Raw genomic sequence first — 11,722 nt, forward strand, 5'->3', positions numbered from 1 at the left:
TCTTAAGCTTTTGCCAGAGCTCTTACACTTAAAGGTGCAGCCGTCTACCCCTTGGACTTCATGGTGCCGTGTTTCTCCTAACATGGGCCCTTCTTTGTTCTTATCTCTCAGTTTCCCTTGCCCAGAACTTTACATTTCAGTATATTATAACATCAGCCTTTTTCTTTGCAATTTCGTGTCTTGTTTAAAAACCGAGAAAGTTGTCTGTTCTAGTCTCAATAATTTAATTTTTCAGTCCACTGGTCACAGAGTATTTGGAAGGGGTGAATGTGTATGTTTTTCCTTACAGACTGCTTTTCCTGGGACATTTTTCTCCATGTTCAGGTCTCTGAAGAGCAGTCCGCCAAATCAAAGGAACAGGTTTTTTCTGAGCACGAAGATAAAGCATAACACGCAGCCACTCATCTAAATGGGACGCTAACCCTAACACAGAAGACTAAAAGTGAACGCTTTAAATCAGACTTAAATCTGAACATAGAAGTGCTTTCACGGGCCAGTGGAAAGTTAGTCGCTGAATGTTGCACTGAGAGTAGTGGCATTTGAGTGACAGGAGGATCTGGTTTAGATGAGGAAGTGAGAGAAGGCCTCCCCGAGTTAGGAGGGGTGATTCGAGCCGGCACTTGGAGGATGGGTTGGGTTTCTGTCGACTGTGGTAGAGGAGAGGACATGGGGCACCCGTTAGGACAGGAGCACAAGGGCCAGCTGGCAGAGGTGGCATTCTCTGTGCAGGGACAGTGAGGGGTTCAGCTTTGCTGAGAAAGGGCCTTTTGGATTGGAGATAAAGTCAGACACGCCAGAGTCTGAACCTCATCCTGCATGCTGGGGACAGCCGTGGGCATGGCTGTCAGGCTGAAGGCAGTTTGTGAGAGGGGTTCCTAGGAAGCCAGCCTGGACTCCACTGCAGTACTTGAGCGATGAAGTGAATGAGGACCAGAACCCAGCAGTGTTGTGGAAATGGAAAGCAGGGTCTTGATTTCATATTTAAAGTAACCAAGCTAGACTCTCCACGGCCCAGCAGTAAAGGAGGAAGGAGAGCTGAGCCTGCTTCAGGCTCTGGTGAGGGGGGCGGAAGTACCTTGAACAGAAGAAGTAAGACCCTGGCTCCCAGGAGGTGGGCGCACACTCAGTGCTCATTCTTTGGAGGGAGAAGGAGCCCGAAAGTGGAGAGGTGGAGTCAGGGAAGGTGACAGGTCAAGCCAGGTGGTGTGGAAGATGTTAGGCCAAAGGACAAGGACGTCATGGTTGGAGAGGTCCAACCCTACAGAGAAGTGAAGGAGAATGAGGCCTGAAGCTCCGCTTTTGTTTAACTTGATGTCCTTTTCACTAGGAATTTCTGCAAACTCTATGAGAAACTCCATTTTTCTCGTGCTTACTACCAGCAGAGTAGAGTGCCACGTAGACATTCGTGACATAATTCAGTGTCTCCATGGGTGGATGGTTGGAAGAAAAGGCACACTTTTCAGGGGATTTTTACTTTGTAATTAGAAAAAATACATACTTGAAGCAAGAGTCAAAACAAGAGTTAAGACTCAATGTGAGTTTCACTTTGTTCCACATATAGAATATGTTGATTAAAATTTATTTTATACCTAATATGCTGTTCTCTTCACACAAGAGAGAAAAGTTAAGCAGTTTTGAAACTACAAGCTGAAACAGCAGTGAATTTCAGTTAAGCTTTAAAGCAGTGCATCCCTCTTTCTTGATGGCTAGGTGTTTTTCCTAAACTTCAGTGTTAGAAATGCTGGAGAAGTAGAGATGGGAGAGGCCCGATGATCTGGTCCAAGTGCCTTTCGTGCCTGGTTGAGCCCAACTGCAGCCCCAAGGGAGGCAAGAGTGGGGTTTTTTTAAAGGAAAGGTGCATTTGGGGGTAGGGAATAAGGGAGGGGTGGTCTCTTGTTCTTCTGGACTGTTGCTTCAGGGTTTCGGGAAGGGAGTCAGGACCAGGGGTGGTAGAGGGCGGGTTCCCAGGTGCAGAGGGTCAGTCTGACCATCAGCCATTGTGGCTGGCGCCAGACCATGCAAGATGGGAGAGTTTCAATGAAGCCGTGAGCTGTCAGAGTCGGGACAGTGGAGTCCTGAGCAGTCTGGCAGGTCGGAAAAGCCGGCTTGACCCTCTCATTCACCAAATTAAATGCCTCTCATTTGGGAAATAAGCCTAAACTCAGACTTTAAAGAGTCAAAAACAGTCTTTCAACCCAATAGAATATGTAGGAAGTATAATCAGTAAGCATGGAGTCTTTATTTTTTAATTAGTATTTAGGAAAGAAATTTTTCCAAGGTCTTCAAAAAACTACAGTGTTTAAAGAAATAGCAAAATCTGTATTAGGTGGTGTTCTCCAGAGAAATAGGAAGGTTTATTTTAGGGAATTGGCTCAGGGGATTGTTCGGTTTAGCAAGTCCAGGTCAACAGGCTGGAGACCCCGGGAGGGGTTGCAGTTAAATGGAAGGACAAGGCAGCGGTGGGGGTGGCCGGATCCCCTCTTCTTCCGGGGAGGCCAGCCTTTGTTCTGTCAAGGCCTCCAGCTGATTGGAGGGGCCCCTTCACAGTATGGTGGAGGGTAGTCTGCTTTACTCAAAGACGGCTGATTTAAATGTTAATCTCATGTAGAAACTCCTTCACAGAAACATCTAGAATAAGGTTTGACCAAGGATCTGGGCACGCTGGCCCAACCAGGCTGACACAGAAAATTAACCATCACGAGGCCACTACCCCTCCACCCCGTCAGCTTGGCACCCGTGTTTATCTCCCCACCCACACTCACTCTTAAAGTGCAGACAACGAGCCAAGCTGTGATGTCGCCTGACGCAATACGGCTCTCCTGAGTGCCGCTGGGAGCGCACTGATCCCTTCCCCAAACAGGCAGCAAAGTCCTGGTGTGGAGCTTACTTTGCTCCTGACACCCCCTTAAATACTGCGTGTGAAGTTAACGATACTGAAGTACTACAATATAGAGGCAATACAGCTTACATGACATGATCGGGGGATAAGGAGAGGAGAAAGCAAAGATACTTGGATATACACAAAAATGCATTCATAACCAAATAAGGAGGCACACCCCTGACGATTACAGTCCTTATGTCCATACCTGGTATTTGTAACTACCTTCTACTACCCATTCTGTATTACCTCTGCCTTCAGGAAGCACCTGAACTGGGCCTGGTTCTTTACCTGGTTGGGAAGGGTCTGGGCCATCACTAGTCCTGCATGGATTGGGTTGTTGTAGTTGCCACTGACCTGACCCACAGGGCACATTAACGCTAAGAAACACCGTCGGCATCTCCTGTGTCCCAGAGTCCCCCCTCCTCGCCTCTGCTGCAGGACAGCCATCCAGCTCCCCCTTGGTGGTCAGGAGCGGTCACCCAGCCAGCGCAGCAACCCCTCCTTTGCCTGTTGATTGAGGTGCATCAGGAGCCCAAAGTGGCCGGGTGACAGTCTTAACTCGCAGTTCAATTGACTTGTTCTTGAAGTTCACCTTCTCAATATGTATTTAAGTAGGGACACTTTTATTCTAGCATACACATATTTTACAATTCACCTGTGATAAAGTAAAGTAGGATATTAGGCAGAGGTAGCAGGCTGGTATCATTCATTATCAAATTAGGGAGGCAAGATTCCCTAACGCAGTGTCCCTAAATCTTCAGCAATGTATGAATTTCTTTTCATGAAAAAAAAGTACTAGCAGAAGTGCTAAGTGTTGACAGAACCCGTTTTATTAATTTATTTAAATAGGTACAAACATTACTCTAGATACATAACCTTTAGTGTCTACTGTATTTCTGTGTGAAATCCAGATAAAGTGTAAGCAAAACCACAAAGGCAGTAAAGGTCAAGGTAACAGTGAGGGAGCACGACGGATGGGTTTTGCCAGAACTCACTTGCCGCCCCCTGTGGGCACAGGGATGGCACTGGTGGCCATGCCCTGTAGGGCCCTGCTCGCTGCCACTTGCTTAGGTGTCACATTCACCTCTGTGCACTTCCCAGTGACCGTAACAATGAAAGCTGCGCACTGTTTTGAACATGCTTTGCCACAGCGTTTCACGGGCCAAACTGTTCGGGCTCACTGACGGGAGAGTGTCTGGTTTGGAACTGGTCACCGCAGAAGAGAGGTTTTACTTTTAACCACCAGAATCAAAAGGAGGGCACTTCCAGATGTGGGGCACTTGTGAATGAACGTTGTCATGTTAGCATTAGGACGTGCCAGCCTGGGTAGCCAGACATGTCAGTGAACCCACCAAAACAAGTACTTTAATATCAGATGTTCCAGTCGGTGATGGGTGCCAAAAGTAATCGCAAAACAAAATAGAGCGATAAAGTCTTATGTCAGTACTTACTTGCTAAATGGCCGTCTAGGTAATTCTGGATATACCTGTGGCTCATTGTTTTTTAAATTATCAAGTGAAAAGGTTTCTGTGAAGAACTCACAGTCTCCCAAGAATGTGTCTGCAGGCCGTCAGAGGTCTGAGGTGAGACACACTCACGGGACAAGTACTGGCCCTCGAAGATCCAGGTAGAAGCTACTGAACTGTTGTGAGAACTTGGGCAAGTCACTTAGCCTCTCTGGGCATCACATTCCTGATTCGTGGCCAATGTCACCACCAAGTTTGCCGGACTTCAGAGCCCATGCTGTTTCCCCCTTCAGTCAAAAGGCTTGGACTTTTGAGTTTCCAGAACTCTCTGTTGGGCTTTCATTTCGGTCCTTAGCCTCAGAAAGGAGGATCCCGACAAGAAAGCGAGGTGTAGTGGTGGGCTTCCCAGGAGGGTCACGTTATTCTTTGAGACTATGCTGATTATAAAGCGCTCGCTTCTTTTCATTATAGATTCTGATTCCCAGCATAGCCACGAAGTGATGCCTCTCCTCTATCCTCTCTTTGTCTACCTCCATCTCAACCTGGTCCAGAACAGTCCGAAGAGCACAGTGGAAAGCTTCTACAGTCGCTTCCATGGAATGTTTCTGCAGAACGCCAGCCAGAAGGATGTCATTGAGCAGCTCCAGACCACCCAAACCATCCAAGACATCCTGTCCAACTTCAAGCTTCGAGCATTCCTAGATCATAAGTACGTGGTCCGTCTCCAAGAAGACAGCTACAACTACCTTATCCGCTACCTCCAAAGTGACAACAACGCCGCCCTGTGCAAAGTCCTCACCTTGCATATCCACCTGGACGTGCAGCCTGCCAAGAGAACAGATTACCAACTCTACGCCAGCGGCAGCTCCTCACGAAGTGAGGGCAACGGCTTAGAGCCCACTGACATGCCCGCCCCGATTCTGCAGAACGAGGCTGCCCTGGAGGTCTTGCAGGAGAGCATCAAGCGCGTCAAGGATGGCCCTCCCTCCCTCACCACCATCTGCTTCTATGCCTTCTATAACACCGAGCAGCTGTTGAACACTGCAGAAATCTCCCCGGACAGCAAGCTGCTGGCTGCTGGGTTTGACAACTCCTGTATAAAACTGTGGAGTTTACGATCCAAGAAGTTAAAATCAGAACCCCATCAAGTAGACGTGTCCCGCATCCACCTGGCTTGTGATATTCTGGAAGAGGAGGTATGAGTACCATTTTTTCTTCCCTACATCTGTCTTGCTAATTTGCTTAGAATATTCTTTCCAAACTTTGACTGGTTTGATGGAGAATGGACGTCTTTATTTCCCTCATCCTCTAGCTAAAGCCAAACTAAGGCCATGTAACTTGTAACCATTGAATTCCTACCCGTGCCTAGCCTCGGAAAAGAGGGAAACTATTTTTAGCAACATAACTGAACGTTACTGATGAATGGTAAGAACTGAGTACTCTCTGAAATGTGGACAACACGGCTAAGCCTAATTGAAGGCCTTTAGCCAATATTGAGATTTACAGTAAGGGCATGGGCGCATGGCCTTTGTGCAAAGGTACATGGTTATAAGTAAATGCATTTTAAAAGGTGATAAATAGTGTGCCGTTTTCCAGTCTCATCCATGGTGAGCGAGAACCTGGGCTGCTGTGCTCCCACCACCCCCAGGGGCCATCAGCCTTTCCCAGGCAGTGTGAGCCCTCGGCTTCATGGGCCCAGGCTGTTCCAAACCCTGTTCTGAAAGGGGCACAGAAAGTACAGGTGACATTTCACCCATCAGTCAGTGTAACGGACCTGTTTGCTTTGTGTGGGGCTGGGCGTTGAAAGCGGCAGGCCGAGGGGCCTGAGTTTGGTGTCACCAAGAATCGCTGCCTTAGAAAACATGGGGGTGCAGGGAGATAGAAGTTGAACCGCACAGGGTTCACTTTCCCCGAGAGTGGCCCCCACATGCTGAGGGCTAGAATATTCTTGTCACAGCCCTGCTGAAATTCACGTAGCTGTGCCTCACTTGTTTTGGATGGAAAATTCTTTGCATGGGGTTGAAAAATTCAGGATTTCTTGTTTTTTAAATCACTTGAGTTAATTTGCAGTTGCTGGTAGGATACTAAGAATATTGGGTGCACAAATTAAACTCTTTTTTCCAATTTCCTGTTTTCTTAGTCACCTTCCAATTAGTAGTAATATCCTTTGAAATTTTGTTTCTTACAACTGAGACAGTGTAATTAGAGTTGTTTGTTGTAAGGAATAGAGAGTCTAAATTCCAATGTACAAACTTTGGTTTCTAGGATTTTATAGTAGTGCCCTCGAAAATCTTTTTTTTTTTTTAACTGCATGTGTATTGAATTATCAGATTTTTCTTTTCCTTGGAGAAAGTTCTAGCCTCTTCACGTGCAGCTGAGGACTACTGTCCTAATTTACTTACATTTCTCTGTAAATACAAAAATTGTATTTCTACTGGCTTATTAGTTTGGATGATACTGAACTAGGGAATATTCCAGACATTAAAAATTAATATAAGAAAGATAGCAAAGATAGATGGAAAGAGCATTAGACTAAAATAAAAATTTTTAAGATTCTCCCCTGGTTCTGTGACTTGTTCTATGAAGGCTTCCAGACATCGAAGGGCATGTATTTGATGACCTGGAAGTGAAGAACATAGTGAATTCCAGGAACGGAAAGAAATTAATTCCGACTGGAGTTGGGAGGGGTAAAACAGGAAGCAGCTCGGTGCCGGTCTGTTGGGGACAGTATGGTGGCCCAAACTAGGGCAGTGACGGTGGAGAGAAGCGCAATGTATGGGTTAGACGAGAGCTCAGCCCTGGGCTAATGGCGGGGCTGCAGCGAAGGAAGGGTCGTGGGCGACACCTGGGTCTCAGGATGGAACAGCTGAGTGCGTGTGGGAAGTGCCGTCCACCTGGAAGATCACAAAGGACGTCAGAGCAGCAGTTCGTTGTTTCAAGTATCTTTCTGGTTTATTCGTCATTGCCCATCCTGGAAGTAGTGAAGATGCTAGCCTCTGCTTTCCTCAAGAACAAATTTTATCTTACACTTCAGAACTAAAGTTGAGATCCTCCTGTTCTGTTTTTGAGGGGTTTCCTGTCTGTGATTTCTACACCCCCATCTATTTTGTCACAGCAGTTTGGGGAAGTTTTCTTTTTTGTTTCTATCGAGAAGCATTTTGTAGCAAAGCAAGGTATAAATTAGTTCTGGTAGTTGGTTCTTACTGTTTCTTCCATGAGAATTCAGACTTATTTTCCCTTTGAAGAATTCACCAGTAAAATCAGGACTCTTAGTGCAAAGTGCACAAACACACACCTCTGGAAGCCCAGCAGGTGAAAGTAGGTGGTGTTGCTGCCAGCGCCCGGAGATGGCAGGAAGGAAGAGCACCGTGCAAAGCAAATTAGAAAGCCAGCCTGCAAGTGCTGCTCTAATCTTTGTGAAGCAGTAACTGTTGCACAAATTACTAGATAAAACATTTTTACAGTAGGCATTTAAAACAGTACGCAGGAATCAGACCCAGGAATTCCATTTCTAGGTGTATAACCAAGAAAATTGAAACCGTATGCCCACATAAAAACCTGTACACAAGTGTTCATAGAGGCATTATTCGTAACAGCCAAAACATGGAAGCAACCCAAATGTCCATCAGCTATTAACGGGTAGACAGGTATTTCCTGTGATGGAATAGTACTCAGCCGTGAAAAGGAATGGAGATACGCGATCTACCATAATGCTATACTGTGGACGAACCTTGTAAACAGTACTCTAGGGAAAGAAGCCCGTCACAAAGGACCGCATATGGCAGGGTTCCACTTACAGGGAGCATCCAGAATAGGCACGTCCGCAGACACAGAAAGTAGGCCAGTTCTGGTCAGCGGCTGGGACCGTGGGTTGGGAGGTGACCGCTCACGGGTACCGGGTCTCTTCTGGAGGTGACGACAGACAGCCTTCTGTGCACAGATGGTGGTGGGAGTCGCACAGCTCTGAATGTGCTAGAAACCACTGAACCGCACACTTTAAAAGAGAGAATTTAATAATGTGAATCCTATCTCAGTTTTTTAAAGGAATCAAACAGTAACCAAAAGGTCTATGGAAGCACAAAAATTCTGTTAATTTTGCCAGATAAACCTGGGTTTCCAGCACTGCCCTGTAGCCTGTTATCTCCACTTTGAAGATAGTCGAGTGCACAGGGGGCAAACACAGGCTCGCGGGCCGAAGCCGGCCCCCCACCTTGTTCTGTTTTATCCGCCCGGCGACCGCGCTGAGCCCCTCGCCCCTAGTTGAGGAGCAGTCACATTTCCACAGTCCTGAAATGACATTCGGCCCTTTGAAGGCAACTGCGAGGCTGACGTGGCCCCCAGGGAAAATGAGTTTGACATCCCTGGTCTAGATTAACCTTTGAAAATCTGTGAAGTGGCAGAGCAGTGCCCCTCCCCCCCAGGACCCATCGCCCCTTCTGCAGACACTCAGAGAAGGAGGCCTGCAGTGCCCGCCTTCAACGAAGTGCAGCCGGGAGTGAGATCCAGCCCTCACCACTGTAGGTTGGAAGCTGTGTGTTTTTAATGCGTGAGCTACGAGGCAAAAAAACCACAGGGCTCTGCTCTCCTCTTCAGGTGTTTGTGCACGGCTTGCACTCGCCACTGCCACCCCCACCCCCTCGGCCTACCAGCACAACGCCCGTGTGTGATGACGCATCGTTCTTCCCCCGGCCTGGTACACTTCACTTCTGGAAAGTGAAGAGCTCCGCGCTGTCAGTGATGCTCAGCTCTGTACTTGACAGTAAAAAACTGTCCCCGAGATCCGTGCTAGCCGGTGGTGTGGTTACAGTGCAGCCATATCTGTAATTTAAAGTTTTCCGTAGCCCCATTAAAACAGTAAAAAGAACTAGTCAAAGTGACTTTTAATAATGTATTTTATTGAATCTAGTATGGCAAAAATATTATCATTTAACATATAAGCAGTATTAAAAAATTATTCATGAGACCAGATACTTTCTCCTTTCTTGCCCTAAGTCTTAGAAATTGGGTGTGTATGTCACACTTAGAGTCACGTCCATTCACACTAGCCATGGTCACCGTGTCTGACCAAGACCAGGCTGCTGTCTTCTCTCACGCACACGCGGCACCTCTCTTGCTTCCAAGTCTTAGCCCACTCCCTGACCCAGGCACCTTGCGTTTCCTTCTGTTCCACTGGCCGCTGATTGGAGGACAGCCCAAGGCCAAATCCCAGATGGCCCCCTGCCCCCTGCCAGTACGTGTGATCGGGGACAGACTGGAGTGCAGCTGAGGCACCTGCAGCACCCGAGTCCAGGAGTAGACACCGTGGCTAGTCTCAGATTGTAGGGACTACGTGGTTCCTGGCATGGTCCCGGCACAGGGGCGTGTCAGACAGTAAAGATCTATGTACTTCTCTGTTCTTTCTACTTTAGGCACATTTTATAATATGCATGTTACAGTTTATTACCACACAATACACTTTACGTATTAAAAATTCCGATTCAGGATGCGTGCCCGTTCACTGTGAAGGGTTCGGTCAGCTGCAGGGAGTTTTGGGGTGCAGCCCTGTTAGATGAGGGGAAGGAGAGAGAGCATCTGTGGGGCGGGCACGTGTAAATCGGCGCTGGCTCAGGGTTCCACCCCAGCTGTGCCAACAGAGGCCCTGGGGGGACTGAGTTGAGCCACAGAAAACAGGACTGGCTATTTGAAGCTGCGGTCCTCGCAAAGAGCTGATAGCCAACAGGGACATTCTAGTGTCCCCATTTCTTGGTCTAGAGCATCAGCCAAGCACCTTTCCATGGGCTGGTGACAACAATCCTCAAGACCCATGGGGGCCCTGGCCAGGTGGCTGAGTTGGTAGTAGGAGCATCACCCTGCTGCGTCAGGGTTGTGGGTTCCATCCCCAGTCGGGGCACATACAGGAATCAACCAGTGAATGCATAAATAAGTGAAACAACTACTCGATGTTTCTCTCTCTCTCAAAATCAATAAATCAGTTTAAAATTTTTTTAATTCCTTAAAAAAAAGACCCTTGAAAAGAGCCAGCTTGACTCCTTGAGCCCTGGTATACTCCCCCCAGCTCTGAGTGCGCCACTTAGGTCCCCGCTAAGGGGGCAGCAGTCACTTCCGCAACCTCCTGCTCCACACGAAGACTGTCTAAGCCACAGAGATAGTAACGTCCCCTTGGCCCCACTGTGACCTCTCAGAGGATCTCTGTGTAACCCACCCAGGGTCCTTCTTTGCTCTCGCAGTTCTTAATAAACTTTCTGAGGTAGAGCGATGAGTCATGCTTGAAATTTTAAACTGTTGCTGTCACCTCTTTGGAAGGGAAAATTACTAATATTCTTGGTTAACACTCAGTAGAACCTTAAGCTCCCAAATGCTTATGTATTTTTAAAGTTGAGTATCTGGAGTAACCATTTGGAATATTCATGGACATCCATATTTATTCTTCTTAACTTTCTCTCAAGTATGTAGACATTGGAGGTGTTTGTTTTATTCTGAACTTAATAGTTTTCAAATAGAAGTTAAAAGGATGCCATTTTCCTGTACAAGACCCTAAAGCTCACAAAGATAGTGATTTCTAAGCCAGCAAAGCCAATCGATTTAAGAATCTTCATCATACTCCTCATTCCTCCAGTGTCTAATGCAAACCCATCTTAACTTAAGAATTCCAGGAGGGAGACGGCTGTGGTTTTAAGGAGCCGGCCTGCAAGAGGATGAAGGAAAGATGGATTTGGGACACAGATAGTGTACTTGTGGGGAAGAGGGTGAGGAGGGGGACTCTCGGTCCCCATACTGTGGGCAGCTGTCTCTTCTGTCCCCACACACAGGAATCATTTCCAAGAGTCACATGAGTCACTTGGCTTTAAATCAGCTCCCAATCCAGCCTTGTTTTGTTACTTTGGGGAAATGTTTGAGACCCTCCAGAAAGTCACGGTTTTCGAACTTCATCTTTATATCCTTTTGGACGCCAACAGTTCACACCTGGTCACAGGGTGGGAGCGTAATTCATTGATGCCTGCACCTTTCTGGCTTACCCTTCTGGTATGTCCGGGGTGTATTTTACTAAACCCCTACAGTGGCTCGGTCCTAATCATGAACTGCGAGCACATCAGCCTTCACCCTCTTCACCCTTGACCCCAGGCGTGGGAGCAGTCAGCATGCCCGGATGTGTCCTAGGGGACAGGGTACGGGGAGCAGTGTGGCTGATAAAGCAGCTAACCCTGACCAGCCCGTAGAATAAAAGAATCTACGAACTGAACATAAATGCAAAAGTAATCTTTTCGAGTGGCGGATCCCAGAATTAAGTATGCGAGTTACCATAGGATGGCCGCCTTTTACCCAGCTGTAATCCTCAACCGGAGAGTAAGAGCCGCAGTCATTACTGTACCTTTTG

General features: G+C 47.3%; 1 protein-coding gene across 4 annotated transcripts in view; it reads left to right on the forward strand.

Annotated features, from left to right (window-relative positions):
* Positions 1–11,722, forward strand: part of TAF5L (TATA-box binding protein associated factor 5 like) — a 33,429-nt gene that overhangs the window by 17,574 nt on the left and 4,133 nt on the right. For 3 of the 4 annotated variants that reach the window (XM_053912931.1, XM_053912932.1, XM_024561713.4), the window contains exon 4: positions 4,819–5,543. In XM_053912931.1, coding sequence (XP_053768906.1) covers positions 4,819–5,543 — 725 coding nt within the window. The remainder of the gene's footprint in view (positions 1–4,818; positions 5,544–11,722) is intronic. The other variant, XM_045196599.2, reaches the window with a different exon arrangement.

This window comes from Desmodus rotundus, chromosome 10 (genome assembly GCF_022682495.2).
Source record: "Desmodus rotundus isolate HL8 chromosome 10, HLdesRot8A.1, whole genome shotgun sequence".
NCBI classification, from domain to species: Eukaryota; Metazoa; Chordata; class Mammalia; order Chiroptera; family Phyllostomidae; genus Desmodus; species Desmodus rotundus.